The sequence below is a fragment of the Ranitomeya variabilis genome, chromosome 2, assembly GCF_051348905.1.
Source record: "Ranitomeya variabilis isolate aRanVar5 chromosome 2, aRanVar5.hap1, whole genome shotgun sequence".
In the NCBI taxonomy this organism is placed as follows: Eukaryota; Metazoa; Chordata; class Amphibia; order Anura; family Dendrobatidae; genus Ranitomeya; species Ranitomeya variabilis.
This window is the reverse complement of record NC_135233.1, coordinates 14,214,378-14,231,825: the sequence shown is the minus strand read 5'-3', so window position 1 is coordinate 14,231,825 and position 17,448 is coordinate 14,214,378. Positions and strand designations below refer to the sequence as shown.

At 48.1% G+C, this 17,448-nt stretch overlaps 1 protein-coding gene across 5 annotated transcripts in view; it reads right to left on the bottom strand.

Moving 5' to 3' along the window:
- DNAH8 (dynein axonemal heavy chain 8) overlaps window positions 1–17,136 on the bottom strand; it is a 411,047-nt gene extending 393,911 nt beyond the window's left edge. For 2 of the 5 annotated variants that reach the window (XM_077282006.1, XM_077282007.1), the window contains exons 1-3: window positions 12,127–12,600; window positions 10,808–10,942; window positions 10,624–10,708 (exon numbers count right to left, since the gene is read on the bottom strand). In XM_077282006.1, coding sequence (XP_077138121.1) covers window positions 10,624–10,708; window positions 10,808–10,942; window positions 12,127–12,516 — 610 coding nt within the window. In that variant the 5' untranslated portion in view covers window positions 12,517–12,600. Of the gene's footprint in view, window positions 1–10,623; window positions 10,709–10,807; window positions 10,943–12,126; window positions 12,603–16,404; window positions 16,437–16,561 lie in introns of those variants that run through there. The other 3 variants (XM_077282008.1, XM_077282010.1, XM_077282011.1) reach the window with 3 other exon arrangements.
- Window positions 17,137–17,448: the final 312 nt, after the last annotated feature.

Sequence of the window (17,448 nt, the reverse complement as noted above, 5' to 3'; positions counted from 1 at the left end):
ACTTTTCTCTTTCCATCATTCTGGTAGAGGTTGATCTTGGTTTCATCTGTCCAAAGAATGTTCTTCCTGAACTGTGCTGGCTTTTTTAGATGTTTTTTAGCAAAGTCCAGTCTAGCCTTTTTCTTCTTGATGCTTATGAGTGGCTGCACCGTGCAGTGAACCCTCTGTTGTTACTTTCATGCCGTCTTCTCTTAATGATAGATTTGGATATTGATACGCCGACCTCCTGGAGAGTGTTGGTCACTTGGTTGGCTGTTGTGAAGGGGTTTCTCTTCACCATGGAGATTATTCTGCGATCACCCACCACTGTTGTCTTCCGTGGGCGCCCAGGTCTTTTTGCATTGATGAGTTCACCAGTGCTTTCTTTCTTTCTCAGGATGTACCAAACTGTACATTTTGCCACTCCTAATATTGTAGCAATTTCTCGGATGGGTTTTTTCTGTTTTCACAGCTTAAGAATGGCTTGTTTCACCTTCATGGAGAGCACTTTTGACCGCATGTTTACTTCATAGGAAAACCTTCCAAATGCAAGCACCACACCTCAAATCAACTGCAGGCCTTTTATCTGCTTAGTTGAGAATGACATAATGAAGGGATTGCCCACACCTGTCCATGAAATAGCCTTGGAGTCAATTGTCCAATTACTTTTGGTCCCTTTAAAAAACAGGGTGGCACAGGTTAAGGAGCTGAAACTCCTAAACTCTTCATCCAATTTTAATGTGGATACTCTCAAATGAAAGCTAAAAGTCTGAACTTCAACTGCATCTGAATTGTTTTGTTTAAAATTAAATTGTGGTAATGTCTATAACCAAAATGAGAAAAATGTTGTCTCTGTCCAAATATATATGGACCTAACTGTATATCTGTCATTTGCGCAGGCGCAGTTTGTGGCCATAAGGCTGTTACTGCGGCTGCAAAAGTAAAACATAGACGTCACCAATATTCCCCACGCAGGCGCAGAAACAGCCGTGTCGTTACTGTGCATGCGCGGGTAGAGCAGCTGTGGCGGTTACTGACCATGCGCGGGAATAGCGGTGACGTGAATGTCACTTGCGCAGGCGCTGTTCATGGTCTGTGCAAGTAACATACACGTCACAGCTATTCCCGCGCATGCGTAGTAACGACGCGGTTGTTACTTCACCTGCGTGGGAATAGCGGATAAGTGTATGACGTGGAGACGTGTCACTTGCTCAGACACCTTATGGGATTCGGGGACAGTGGCCAGAAGTCCCAACTGGTGATTATATATATATATGTAGAGAGAGAGAGATGAGACAAGGTTCACCTGTGCTGCACTGTGCTGGTTATAATCGGGCACAGCTCTGCAGCAAAGCAGACAGAAGTATGAGAGAACAACTCCTGCTGCAAATGTCTGTTATGAGAAACTTCACTCCTGCTGTACTGTGCTAGTTCTGATCTCACTACAGATGCGAATGTGACAAATTAATAAAATACCACTAAAAAGACTTAAAAAAAAACCTCAGTGAAAAACACTTAAAATCAAATACTTACATTTTTTTTCTACATGCTGAGATACCGAGACTGCAGTATATACATCATTTAGGATACACCGAGACTGGAGTATATTCATCACATAGAAGACCCAGTGACTGCCATGTATACGTCACATAGCAGACACCTCCCTGAGTGTGCGCAATGGCACTTGACGTCCTGTGCTCTAGCTGCCAGGACCCGCAGGGCGCATGCGCCTATAGTGCCACTTCTATTGGTCTACACGGACCATGTGATATAACATGTGACTAATCACCATGGCTACATTAATGTCCTTGCTGCACACTCTCACTGCATCCCCTTAAGAAAGCGGTCTGGAACACGCAAAACATGCGTTGGGGTCTTTACCATCCAGCTCAGGATCTTCTTTTTTCCACTGTTAAGCTCTGACCGCCATATATCTGCTACTATATTGAGATTTCTCCTTACCATGCACTCCTCAGTGGGACAGTTCTTACTGGAGTATATTACTTGACATTGCTGTACTCCTTTTGCTACACCATTTAAGCATATGGGTAATGTCTTTGTACACATTTTCTTATTATGTATGACCCTGTTGCAGGTGTCTGTTTTTGCATTTCGTCATTCTACCTGATTGTCATTTTATAAAAATACTTCAAAAAAATGTACCGTATATACTCGAGTATAAGCCGACCCCAGTATAAGCCGACCCCCCTAATTTTGCAACAAAAAACTGGGAAAACGTATTGACTTGAGTATAAGCCTAGGGTGGAAAATGCAGCAGCTACTGGTAAATTAAAAAAAAAAAAAAATAGATACCAATAAAAGTAAAATGACTTGAGACATCAGTAGGTTAAGTGTTTTTCAATATCCATATTGAATCAGGAGCCCCATATAATGCTCCATGCAGTTCTTTATGGCCCCATACATGCCCCATATAATGCTCCATGCAGTTCTTTATGGCCCCATAGATGCCCCATATAATGCTCCATGCAGTTCTTTATGGCCCGATAGATGCCCCATATAATGCTCCATGCAGTTCTTTATGGCTCCATAGATGTCCCATATAATGCTCCATGCAGTTCTTTATGGCCCCATACATGCCCCATATAATGCTCCATGCAGTTCTTTATGGCCCCATAGATGCCCCATATAATGTTCCATGCAGTTCTTTATGGCCCCATAGTTGCCCCATATAATGCTCCATGCAGTTCTTTATGGCCCCATATAATGCTCCATGCAGTTCTTTATGACCCCATACATGCCCCATATAATGCTCCATGCAGTTATGGCCCCATAGATGCCCCATATAATGCTCCATGCAGTTATGGCCCCATAGATGCCCCATATAATGCTCCATGCAGTTATGGCCCCATAGATGCCCCATATAATGCTCCATGCAGTTCTTTTATGGCCCCATAGACGCTCCATATAGCATTGTGCCACATGTAATGCTGCTGCTGCTGCAATAAAAAAAAAATCACATACTCACCTCTCGTCGCTGCTCCTCAGAGTCCCGTCTCTCCGCACTGATTGTTCAGGCAGAGGGCGGTGCGCACACTAATACTTCATCGCGCCCTCTGACCTGCACAGTCACAGCAAGAGGACGGGAAGACGGAGCGGCGCCCGGCGGATGGAACGCGGACAGGTGAATATGAAATACTCACCTGCTCCTGGCGCTCCTGACGCTGTCCCTGCCTGTCCCATGGTACCGCAGCTTCTTCCTGTAATGAGCAGTCACTGGTACCGCTCATTACATTAATGAATATGGGGCTCCACCCCTATGGGTCCGCCGACTATGACTCGAGTATAACCTGAGAGGGGCACTTTGAGCCCAAAAATTTGGGCTGAAAATCTCGGCTTATACTTGAGTATATACGGTATATATTTTTTACTATAATTATCTGATACTCCTGTTTCCTCTTTTTCCTTTATATACATCAAATAGGAGACAGAGAAACTGCTGCATATACAGTGGGGCAAAAAAGTATTTAGTCAGTCAGCAATAGTGCAAGTTCCACCACTTAAAAAGATGAGAGGCGTCTGTAATTTACATCATAGGTAGACCTCAACTATGGGAGACAAACTGAGAAAAAAAAATCCAGAAAATCACATTGTCTGTTTTTTATCATTTTATTTGCATATTCTGGTGGAAAATAAGTATTTGGTCAGAAACAAACAATCAAGTTTTCTGGCTCTCACAGACCTGTAACTTCTTCTTTAAGAGTCTCCTCTTTCCTCCACTCATTACCTGTAGTAATGGCACCTGTTTAAACTTGTTATCAGTATAAAAAGACACCTGTGCACACCCTCAAACAGTCTGACTCCAAACTCCACTATGGTGAAGACCAAAGAGCTGTCAAAGGACACTAGAAACAAAATTGTAGCCCTGCACCAGGCTGGGAAGACTGAATCTGCAATAGCCAACCAGCTTGGAGTGAAGAAATCAACAGTGGGAGCAATAATTAGAAAATGGAAGACATTCAAGACCACTGATAATCTCCCTCGATCTGGGGCTCCACGCAAAACCCCCCCCGTGGGGTCAGAATGATCACAAGAACGGTGAGCAAAAATCCCAGAACCACGCGGGGGGACCTAGTGAATGAACTGCAGAGAGCTGGGACCAATGTAACAAGGTCTACCATAAGTAACACACTACGCCACCATGGACTTAGATCCTGCAGTGCCAGACGTGTCCCACTGCTTAAGCCAGTACATGTCCGGGCCCGTCTGAAGTTTGCTAGAGAGCATTTGGATGATCCAGAGGAGTTTTGGGAGAATGTCCTATGGTCTGATGAAACCAAACTGGAACTGTTTGGTAGAAACACAACTTGTCGTGTTTGGAGGAAAAAGAATACTGAGTTGCATCCATCAAACACCATACCTACTGTAAAGCATGGTGGTGGAAACATCATGCTTTGGGGCTGTTTCTCTGCAAAGGGGCCAGGACGACTGATCCGGGTACATGAAAGAATGAATGGGGCCTTGTATCGTGAGATTTTGAGTGCAAACCTCCTTCCATCAGCAAGGGCATTGAAGATGAAACGTGGCTGGGTCTTTCAACATGACAATGATCCAAAGCACACCGCCAGGGCAACGAAGGAGTGGCTTCGTAAGAAGCATTTCAAGGTCCTGGAGTGGCCTAGCCAGTCTCCAGATCTCAACCCTATAGAAAACCTTTGGAGGGAGTTGAAAGTCCGTGTTGCCAAGCGAAAAGCCAAAAACATCACTGCTCTAGACGAGATCTGCATGGAGGAATGGGCCAACATACCAACAACAGTGTGTGGCAACCTTGTGAAGACTTACAGAAAACGTTTGACCTCTGTCATTGCCAACAAAGGATATATTACAAAGTATTGAGATGAAATTTTGTTTCTGACCAAATACTTATTTTCCACCAGAATATGCAAATAAAATGATTAAAAAAAACAGACAATGTGATTTTCTGGATTTTTTTTTCTTAGTTTGTCTCCCATAGTTGAGGTCTACCTATGATGTAAATTACAGACGCCTCTCATCTTTTTAAGTGGTGGAACTTGCATTATTGCTGACTGACGAAATACTTTTTTGCCCCACTGTACATCACAAATGGAGAGAATGAAACTCAGTTGTATATACATCACATAAGATACACTGAGACCCTGCTGTATAAACATACATTTACCCAGAGCCTTGAGGTGAAAAACTGCAGTAAGGAGCTCACCAGATGCTCGCAGGAGTGGTTTCAACTAACACGGGGCAGGAGAGCAGAGGGTGGAATTCCCCACATAAGATGGTCGTGCTGTGCTGAACATCGCATGCATGCACAGTGACTCAAGAAAAATTAAAAGGCCATCAATAATGAAAACAGAGCCAGCAGCACGCTATGTATTTGAGCGCTGCAGTCTGATTTGGAGGTATGGTGTAAATTTCACTAGTCATCATGTTGAAATTTTGCTTCCCTGCATCAACAATGACGGAAAACATTCTAATTATAGACACAATTTACTTTGTATGTATTCTTGATTGTCAAATAATCATAGAAAACAGGGATGTTTGTGTACTCACCGTAAAATCCTTTTCTCCGAGCCAATCATTGGGGGACACAAGACCATGGGTGTTATGCTGCTGCCACTAGGGGGACACTAAGTAATACAGAAAGAATAGCTCCTCCCCTGCAGTATACACCCTCATGCTGGCTCCAAGTGAACCAGTTCGGTAACAAAGCAGTATGAGCTTAACATTTAACCAGGATGAACTATATCAAAACCAAGCCAACACAGAAAACCAAAGCCGTTAGGCTAACAGGGTGGGTGCTGTGTCCCCCAATGATTGGCTGGGAGAAAAGAATTTTACGGTGAGCACACAAAAATACCTGTTTCTCCTACGCCTCATTGGGGGACACAGGACCATGGGACGTCCTAAAGCAGTTCCTGGGTGGGGAACAATCAACTGTAATTGCTCCTTGTACCCACAGGTTACAGATGCGGCACAGCCGCCTGCAAAATTCGTCTGCCGACGGTCGCATCTGCCGAGGCCTGAGAATGAATGTGGTAATGTTTTGTAAACGTATGCAGACTGGACCAGGTCGCAGCTCTGCAAACTTGTGCTGCCGAAGCTTGGTGCCGGATGGCCCAAGACGCACCCACTGGAATGAGCCTTAATCCCTGCTGGGACAGGATGACCTATGACTCGGTAGGACTCCTGAATAGCTGAACGAATCCATTTGAAAATTGTCGCCTTGGAATCGGGAAACCCCTTCCTTGGCCCTTCCGGGAGCACAAACGGGGCATCTGACCTGCGGAAGGACGCCGTTCGCGAGACGTACCTCTTGAGAGCTCTCACTAAATCCAGTGTGTGGAGGGCATTCTCGATGCGATGTACAGGTGACGGACAAAGTGACGGTAAGACAATCTCCTGATTGAAAACCACCTTATCCTGATGAAAATTCAGGAACGGAACATGACAAGACAAAGCCGCCAGCTCTGAGACTCGTCTAATGGACGTGACCGCAACCAGGAAGGCAACCTTCCATGAAAGAAAAGACAGGGAAACCTCCTGTAGAGGTTCGAAAGGAGCTTCTTGCAAGACTCCGAGGACCAGATTAAGGTCCCATGGTTCTAACGGCATCTTATAGGGCGGCACCTTATGGGAGACTCCCTGAATGAACGTCTTCACTTGTAATCTGTTGGCAATCCTGCGTTGGAAAAGAACAGACAGGGCTGAAATCTGCCCCTCAAGAGAACTAAGGGCGAGACCTAAGTCCAAACCGGTTTGTAAAAATTCGAGGATGGAAGGAATGGAAAATTCAAGAGGAGAACGTCCCCGGTCGTTGCTCCAGGAAAAGGTTTTCCAAGTGCGATGATAAATACGCATAGACGTAGCCTTTCTAGCGCTGATCATGGTAGAGATAACTTCCGGAGAGAAACCTGCCTGGGTTAGAACCCAGGACACAACTGCCATGCCATCAAACACAGGGCCTCGGAGTTCTGGTGGTAAATGTGGCCCTGTGATAGCAGGTCTGCGCGATTTGGTAATCGCCAGGCGACTAGTTGAACTAGTTCCGCGTACCACGCCCGGAGCGGCCAATCTGGCACAATCGGGATTACTGGTACTCCCCCTGCTCTGATCTTCTTGATGACTCTCAGCAAGGGGAGCGGGGGAAATATGTACGGAAGCCGAAAATGATGCCACGGGAGTACGAGTGCATCTGCCCCGATGGCTGTTGGATTGTGGGACCGAGCTATGAAGTCGGGAACTTTGGAATTTAGCCGTGAGGCCATCAGATCCACGTCCGGAGTTCCCCAAAGACAGCAGATCTGGTGGAAGATCTCCGGATGGAGAGACCACTCCCCGGAGTCGAGGCTTTGACGACTGAGGAAATCTGCCTCCCAATTGTCCACTCCCGGGATGTGAACCACAGAAATCATTGAGCGGTTTTCCTCGGCCCAACGGAAGTGTTGTTCCTTAACTGCGAAGCGAAGGAACCTCTGGTGAGAGGGGAAAATTGGAATGTGGAGGTACGCGTCCTGGATGTCTATAGACGCCAGGAACTCACCTTTTTCCATGGAGGCGATGACAGAACGAAGCGATTCCATTCGGAACTGTCGTACCCTGACGAACTTGTTCAGCAGTTTTAGGTCCAGTATGGGCCGTACTGTACCGTCCTTCTTTGGAACAATGAACAGGTTTGAATAAAAACCTTGAAACCTTTCGCTCTGAGGGACCGGAATAATAACCCCGTCTTCTTGTAGAGAGCTTATGGGTTGGAAGAACTCTGATGCCTTTGCCCTGGGAGGAGAAGACAGGAAAAAACGATTTGTTGGGATAGAGGAGAATTCTATCTTGTATCCGGAGGACACTAGGTTGCGGACCCATTCGTCGTGAACGACCGAGAGCCACGCGTCGCTGAAGGAAAGCAGGCGGCCGCCTACTTTGAGGGTGTCCCCCGGATACCACAGGGAGTCATTGTGTGGGAGATCTGCCTGGTCTGGACCCCCTGGATCCTGACTGCCTAGGCCTGCCTCTCCATGAAGGGAAAGGTTTGTAAGAGGTCTGGGGACCTCTATCCCTACGTTGTGCCCGGCCGGGTCCGGAAGATGTGGAAGTAGAGGATCAATTTGAATTGGAAAGAAAAAAAACGGGACTGAGCCTGCTGTTGCTGGTTCCGAAAGGGTCTCTGTTGTGGCAGAAATTTACTCTTCCCTCCAGTGGCGTCAGAAATTAATTGATCGAGTTTTTCACCAAAAAGGCGACCGCTCTGATATGGTAAAGAAGTCAATGACTTTTTGGAAGCAGAATCCGCACGCCAGTCCCTGAGTCATAAGGACATCCGAATGATGATGGCGTTTGCTGCTGCTTGAGAAGTGCAGTCAGCGGCATCCAGAGACGCGGTCAATAGAAAATCCCCAGCTCTGGCCATCTGAGTAGCAAGGTCTGCTACCTTGGGGGGGGGAGATTGGTATCCAGAACAGCTGAAGACAAGACCTCAGCCCAATGGGTCATAGCCTAAGCCACCCACGTAGCGGCAAAAGATGGAAAGAGTGCGGCTGCTGAGGCTTCAAAGGCTGAACGAGCCATATTATCGATCTGACGATTGGTGGGGTTTTTAATCGAGGCGCCCTCTGAAAAGGATAAAATAGATTTAGTAGCTAGGCGCGATACTGGAGGATCTACCGGAGGAGACTGTGACCAATCTTTTCTTAGACCAGGAGCAAAGGGATATTTTGACTCCATGGGCTTTTGCCCTGTGAAGCGTTTATCTGGACGGATCCTATGAGATTCAACTATTTCCTTAAATTCGGGATGATAGGCAAACACTCTGTGAACCTGCTTGGTCCTCTTAAAGGACACAGCATGATCCGTTTTAGATAAAGGTTCCTCATCTAGCTTCAGGGCCTTGTTTACCGACTCAATGAGAGAGTCGAGAGTCTCCTGATCATGTTGAAATTCCTGATCTAGGAACGTGTCAGAATCGTCCTCTGAGCCAGGTTCTCTACTAGCCCCAAGGGAGGGGGAGCGAGAAATGGAACTGTCAGAACCCGATTCCCGGTGATGGTCTGGGGACAAGGCATGAGTCCTTTTCCTGGAAGAGCGAGAGCTCCTTGGTAAGGTACGACCCCTAGTGTACAAGGGGTTCTGATCATCGGAAGCATTATCCGTAAGAGTGCCCTGGTTAGAGGAAGGGTCTCGGAACGAGTCTAACGCTTTGGCCAGGGATGCCATAGACCGGGTAAGGGAGGTAGCCCACTCAGGGGGACTAGGCTCACTGGGTTCGGTATCAGTAACAGGTGGTTCCTGAGCAGTCACCGGTTCACAAGCTGTGCATAACGCAGTATTGTGATGCCGGGGTAGAGATACCTTACAAGAGGTACAAGCAGCAAAATCACAGTGTGGGTATTCCCAGACTTTTTGTTAGGCTTTGATTGAAACATAGTGTAGCCTTGAGGAGAGCGCTTACTAGCAGGGGAAGGGTTAAGCTATGTTTCTGCAGCTTACCCAGGTCCTGTGTCTTGAGTCCCCGAGGGAGTTCCGCAATGTCCACAGAAATCGCTCCCTGAAGCTGTGATTCAAAATGCTGGAGCAGCGCTGAAGCATCGGCCTGTATGGTGTCCAAAGATAGCCGCCTAGATCAAGAAGAGAAGGCGCTTCTCCCAAAATGAGAAGCACCAGAGAGAGTGCGCGGCGGTAACTGCCGGTGGGTGAAGTCAACGTTCCGGCCTGGAAGAGGGAAAAGCCGGGGGCTAAATTTTAAGCTTGCGGTTGCGGCCTGTAGCGCCGCTACCGCTATTTGTGCGACGTGACCCATGGAACCCGGGCTTTAAGGTATCTGCGGACCTCCCTTATCCCAGGGACCAAGACCCCCCAGGACCTCGACCTCGGCCCCGCAGGTGTACTCACAGTAGATGCGGATGGCCGGTGCTCAATCCAACGTCGCCATAAAATGGCCAGGTAAATGGAGGGCTACTCCATGTGGTCGCCTGCTATGGAGGGGGGGGAGAGGTTGGAACGCGAAGGAACCGTCGCCCGTAAATGGAGCTCAGGGCTGGAATCCAACGGTTAAGGAAAGGGTACGGGGAGGGACGCTCCGCGTACTTGCCTGTTGATGGTCCGGGGGAGATCGGAACCTAGAAAGGGTCCGTCGCCCCCATTCGCTCCATTAAGGGAAAAAAAAGAATAAAAATAACAATAACAATAAAAATGGTTAGGTCTGAAAGCAAACCCAAGCGCCTCCTACAGACACTAAGCAAGAACTGGTTCACTTGGAGCCAGCAGGAGGGTGTATACTGCAGGGGAGGAGCTACTCTTTATGTATTACTTAGTGTTCTCCTAGTGGCAGCAGCATAACACCCATGGTCCTGTGTCCCCCAATGAGGCGTAGGAGAAACATATATACTATTCACATTTACAGGAAGCTTTTTTTCAAGAGGAAAAACAGATATAGTAACACAAAATATGCAATAAATTAGACTACAGATAAAAATGTAAATCTCGGCATGCCAAAGAAATTTTACATGGAATAAGACATTGTCCCATTAAAACATATAAGCTCGTCATTCAAGATCCATATGATACAGACCAGAAACACAGTCATGTGAGGCCTTTATTACATTTACACTAGCCAAAGTTTTCTTAAATAAACACTTTTAAATGAGACCTGAAATAATTTACCTATTCCTGGAACTTCAGATTCTTGATAGAAAAATACAAGTGATCTGCATCCTCCAACAGAGAAGAAATCATCAAATTCCTGAAACTTTAATACAGAAAAGGCAGATGAATTTGTAAATTTGTTTAGTTTGTGTTTTCAACCTGTGGGCAAATAAATTAGCACACTGTAAGCCTGGAAACTTACGGATGAAGCATCTAATACAAGCTCTGCAATAGTGTCACATTCCAAATCAAGTCTATGTGACAATATCCCAAATATATACTCGTATAAAGAATTAATTGTTGCTTTTCGTCTTTCTCTTGCTTCTTTGTATTTGGCCTGAAAGACAGAAAATTAAATTATTAAGAAACAAAAGCAAAAAAAAACAAACAAACAGAAAAAACCTAGTATAAATTGTAGGGGCTCATGCTGACATGGATTTCGGTCCAGTATCAGACTGTAATGAATGGATTGGCAGCGGCTCTCCTGACCCAACTGTGACAAACTCAAAGAAATAAACACCTAAATTTACAATCCATGCAGTAAAGCTTAAATGCATTAGCAAGCAATAATACCAACATATAGAAAAATGCAAGCCAATAAAACCAGAATTCATTTTTTATTTAATAAAAACACATAGACAATGTTAAAAACATATAGAAAAAATTATACACAACAGGTAAAATAGAAATGGGGGACACCTGCAAAGCAGGAGTCAATCCATAGTAAGAATCTTGCTATCATGTACAGTATGTAAGTCAAAAAGGAGTATATGCAAGTCTAGGTAACAAACAAAATATTAGCAAGTAAATAGTATATGACGTAAGGCAATCTATAATATTATATCTAAGTAGGCCACCAATATAAAGTAAAAAGTGAAATCAAAATTAACATAGAATGGTAAATCCACATATCTCCAAGACCGCTGCTAGCTTATTAGTGGGTTCCACAGCACTCAACGCTCGTTTCGCAAGGAATGCTTTGTCCAGACTCGTAGAAATATATAAAGCTGTCATAATTGGGTGGAGAGAGCCAAAGGCAGACAATGCATTGCATGTATTTCCATGCAGCCGCACACTTCGGTCCCGAGTGCCGGCGGCAGCGCCGAGTATTAATGCGAGAGACTCGTGCGAGCTTCTCGCCGCATCACACTCGCAAGTGTGACCCCGGCCTAAAAGTGATTTCAGGAGTATTTCTCTGATAATTTATTTGGATTATTCAGGGTTACCAAAATATGTCTACCTTTTACCAAAGAAAAGTGGCACGCCTGTCTCCAGATTGTGTGTGGTTTTGTAGTTTTGCTTCATTAATTCAAAGGAGCTGAAGGAAGCCATGCTTTTAAATCTTTTTAGCATTTTTAACCATTTAAGCTAAAATAATCCTTCACGTACATAACAAACCCACATTGTGGTGATTTTTGTCATTGCATTTCTTAAATACATCACATTTTAACCAACTATGCCATGTGTCAACATGGCCTAACGGTTATTATACCTAATGTTTTGATGAGTACATAAGCATACCTGTTTTTGTCTTAAAGTCTCCTGCAGCCTCAGCACATGGCTTGTGCTGCGTCGATGCTTGACAGGGTCCAGATCAAAATGTGCACTTGTAATCGAAGTGTTGCTGATACTACTGCCTACTGATGTCACTCTTCCACTCCTATCTGTCCTAGCAGTATTGGAAGATTCAGCAATTCTTTCAGATACTCGTTTTCTAACTTTACGAGACCCTCTTTGCGATTGATGCAAGGGAGGAGGCTGTCGAGCAGCAGCAGTAACATCCGCTGTAGGTGCTGTGCCCTCTTCTGGATCTTTGAGAACTTTTGTATTATCCGGCTGCTCCATCCTCAAAAAAAACAAAAACCTGAAAAGCAAACAAGTGTTTAATTCTAACAGAACATGGCATGGCATCTAGTTTCTCAATGACCATCACGTGGCATGTCTTTCACTCAGTTTTGGAGCACCGGGAACATATGTAGATGGAGCCAAGACATTACACCTGTTTTCATTACGCATGCCCAGAAGAAATGGCTTCAGTCTGGTCTGTGGGACTATATAGAGGAAGAACTTGACCCAGATGACTAGTTGGGAGTAAATATAATAAGGCAAACATGATTAAAGCTTAAATTTCTGTCAATTTCTCAAAACCCCAAATGATTGTCCAACAGTTTTTTTTTTTCTTGAAACTAGGCTCAGAGTAGCCTAACAATGCAAAAAAAAGGGGAAAATTCCTTGCATCCTCTTTTGGTCACTTTCTGCTGCCCATCAGAAGACACCAGGGTCACTGGTAACAACAGACCCAGGGATAAGTCCCCATTAAAGGTACACCTGGGCACAGACTCAGCATTAGTGTCAGTGGTTTACCGCGACAGAGAGGAGCCAGAAGACCGCAGCGTCTGATTTCTCCTACTCCTACACTGATTAGAAGCACTTCACCTTCATATTAAATGGTTCAGGTTTCGATTAGCAGTGCAGGGGTTAATCTGTTCAGTTGAGAGCTCCTGGAAGCTTTCCTGCATTAAAGGGAACCTGTCAGCAGTTTTGGATATACAAGATTATAGAATGCTGTATATCAGCCCTAAAAGGTGAAGAGAGAATCTCTTATTGGCCAAACCTGGTGACAGGTTCACTTTAAGGCTCTCAGCTGTGCAGTGTTAGACACTCCCAATCTCCTATATAATCTGGGCCCTGGCTAGCACTCATTGCCAGATACATTAGGTGCATGGTTTGGAGATGATGGTTTGTGGTTGCTGTTTGAGAAGGCATTTGGTGGATTTATCTGAGACTGTTGCTGGGTTTGGGGTGTGTGCTAATTCCCCTCCATATTCTACTTTTGTTTTACCCCATCCTCCACTCCCGGGTGTTTACTTCTTTTGTTTGTGTGACTATATTTGTATGATTGGTATTTTCCTTTGCCCCGATACACCACGGCACAGTCTCAACAATAGTGATACACTGGAATACAGGACACCAGTGGTGATACACCCGGGCACAGGTCACCAGTGGTAACACTCCCAGACACAGGCCACCAGTAGTAAAACACCTGGGCACAGGTCACCAGTAATGATACACCCGGGCACAGGTCAGTAGCAGTGATGACACACCCGGGCACAGGTCACAAGTGGCCATACACCAGAGCACAAGTCACCAGAGCACAAGTCACCAGTGGTGGTGATACATCCAGGCACACGTCACCAGTGGTAATGATACACCCAGGCACAATTCACCAGTGGTAATAATACACCTGGACAGAAGTTACTAGTGGTAATGAAACACCCAGGTACAAGTTACCAGAGGTGATACACCCGGGCACAACATCACCAGTGGTCATTCACCAGGGCACAGGTTCCCAGTAGTCATACACCCGGCCACAAGTCACCCGTGGTAATGATACACCCAGGCACAGTTCACCAGTGGTAACACTCCCAGACACAGGCCACCAGTAGTAAAACACCTGGGCACAGGTCACCAGTAATGATACACCCGGGCACAGGTCAGTAGCAGTGATGACACACCCGGGCACAGGTCACAAGTGGCCATACACCAGAGCACAAGTCACCAGAGCACAAGTCACCAGTGGTGGTGATACATCCAGGCACACGTCACCAGTGGTAATGATACACCCAGGCACAATTCACCAGTGGTAATAATACACCTGGACAGAAGTTACTAGTGGTAATGAAACACCCAGGTACAAGTTACCAGAGGTGATACACCCGGGCACAACATCACCAGTGGTCATTCACCATGGCACAGGTTCCCAGTAGTCATACACCCGGCCACAAGTCACCCGTGGTAATGATACACCCAGGCACAGTTCACCAGTGGTGATAATGACACACCCAGGCACAGTTCACCAGTGGTGAGGATATACCTGGGCACAGGTCACCAGTGGGGATGATACACCCGGGCACAGGTCACCAGTGGAGATGATACACCCGGGCACCGGTCACCAGTGGGGATGATACACCCGGGCACCGGTCACCAGTGGGGATGATACACCCGGGCACCGGTCACCAGTGGGGATGATACACCGGGGCACAGGTCACCAGTGGGGATGATACACCCGGGCACAGGTCACCAGTGGGGATGATACACCCGGGCACTGATCACCAGTGGGGATGATACACCCGGGCACAGGTCACCAGTGGTGATGATACACCCGGGCACAGGACACCAGTGGTGATGATACACCCGGGCACAGGTCACCAGTGGGGATGATACACCCGGGCACAGGTCACCAGTGGGGATGATACACCCGGGCACAGGTCACCAGTGGGGATGATACACCCGGGCACAGGTCACCAGTGGGGATGATACACCCGGGCACAGGTCACCAGTGGGGATGATACACCGGGGCACAGGTCACCAGTGGTGATGATACACCCGGGGCACAGGTCACCAGTGGGGATGATACACCCGGGCACAGGTCACCAGTGGGGATGATACACCCGGGCACAGGTCACCAGTGGGGATGATACACCCGGGCACAGGTCACCAGTGGGGATGATACACCGGGGCACAGGTCACCAGTGGGGATGATACACCCGGGCACAGGTCACCAGTGGTGATGATACACCCGGGCACAGGTCACCAGTGGGGATGATACACCCGGGGCACAGGTCACCAGTGGGGATGATACACCGGGGCACAGGTCACCAGTGGGGATGATACACCCGGGCACAGGTCACCAGTGGGGATGATACACCGGGGCACAGGTCACCAGTGGTGATGATACACCCGGGCACAGGTCACCAGTGGGGATGATACACCCGGGGCACAGGTCACCAGTGGGGATGATACACCGGGGCACAGGTCACCAGTGGGGATGATACACCCGGGCACAGGTCACCAGTGGGGATGATACACCCGGGCACAGGTCACCAGTGGGGATGATACACCCGGGGCACAGGTCACCAGTGGGGATGATACACCGGGGCACAGGTCACCAGTGGGGATGATACACCCGGGCACAGGTCACCAGTGGGGATGATACACCCGGGCACAGGACACCAGTGGGGATGATACACCGGGGCACAGGTCACCAGTGGGGATGATACACCGGGGCACAGGTCACCAGTGGGGATGATACACCGGGGCACAGGTCACCAGTGGGGATGATACACCGGGGCACAGGTCACCAGTGGGGATGATACACCTGGGCACAGGTCACCAGTGGGGATGATACACCCGGGGCACAGGTCACCAGTGGGGATGATACACCGGGGCACAGGTCACCAGTGGGGATGATACACCCGGGCACAGGTCACCAGTGGGGATGATACACCCGGGCACAGGACACCAGTGGGGATGATACACCGGGGCACAGGTCACCAGTGGGGATGATACACCCGGGCACCGGTCACCAGTGGGGATGATACACCTGGGCACAGGTCACCAGTGGGGATGATACACCGGGGCACAGGTCACCAGTGGGGATGATACACCCGGGCACAGGTCACCAGTGGGGATGATACACCCGGGCACAGGTCACCAGTGGGGATGATACACCCGGGCACAGGTCACCAGTGGTGATGATACACCCGGGCACAGGTCACCAGTGGGGATGATACACCCGGGCACAGGTCACCAGTGGTGATGATACACCCGGGCACAGGTCACCAGTGGGGATGATACACCGGGGCACAGGTCACCAGTGGGGATGATACACCCGGGGCACAGGTCACCAGTGGGGATGATACACCGGGGCACAGGTCACCAGTGGGGATGATACACCCGGGGCACAGGTCACCAGTGGGGATGATACACCGGGGAGGACACACTGCGTCACCCAGTTACCTCACACGACAGCCTCCGCGTACTGAGGTAACGACCGCATCACCAGAACTGGCGGAGGGATTTCATTTAAACCTTATATGATGGCAAAATGGCCTTGATAAAAACTGCTCTCTTTATTACACACAAGCAGACATTAATATCCGGCTGTAAACTGCACCTGGAGAGCGGAAGGTTTGTGTAATCTGACGAACTATATTCTGTGGAGGAATACTGAGTGATGCCTAGACAGGAGCGTAACGGTCAGTGCGCGCGCCGGAGTCTGAGGTAAATGTCAGCGCGGGAGACGCGGAAGTGGCCGCAGAGGACGAGGCCGCAGAGGACGAGGCCGCAGAGGACGAGGCCGCAGAGGACGAGGCCGCAGAGGACGAGGCCGCAGAGGACGAGGCCGCAGAGGACGAGGCTGCAGCACACGCGGGCGGTCACCGGTCCGACCACAAGGCGGCGACAGAACCTCGCGTGTAGCCAGGAGCAGATCCCCACGGAGGAGCAGATCCCCACGGGAGGAGAGTGTGCTGATTACCAGGATAATAAATCCAGTGTGACGTGATACTTCTGTGGGCAGATGTGACTTCTCAGCACGTCACACAGTGACCCGACACGGTCTGCCCCAGATTTCTCCATTTCTGCAGTAGAACCTGTTTTGCTCCGGATCTGCCGCAGATTTCTCCATTCCTGCAGTAGAACCTGTTTTGCTCCGGATCTGCCGCAGATTTCTCCATTCCTGCAGTAGAATCTGTTTTGCTCCGGATCTGCCGCAGATTTCTCCATTTCTGCAGTAGAATCTGTTTTGCTCCGGATCTGCCGCAGATTTCTCCATTTCTGCGGTAGAATCTGTTTTGCTCCGGATCTGCCGCAGATTTCTCCATTTCTGCAGTAGAACCTGTTTTGCTCCGGATCTGCCGCAGATTTCTCCATTTCTGCAGTAGAACCTGTTTTGCTCCGGATCTGCCGCAGATTTCTCCATTTCTGCGGTAGAACCTGTTTTTCTCCAGATCTGCCGCAGATTTCTCCATTTGTGCAGTAGAACCTGTTTTGCTCCGGATC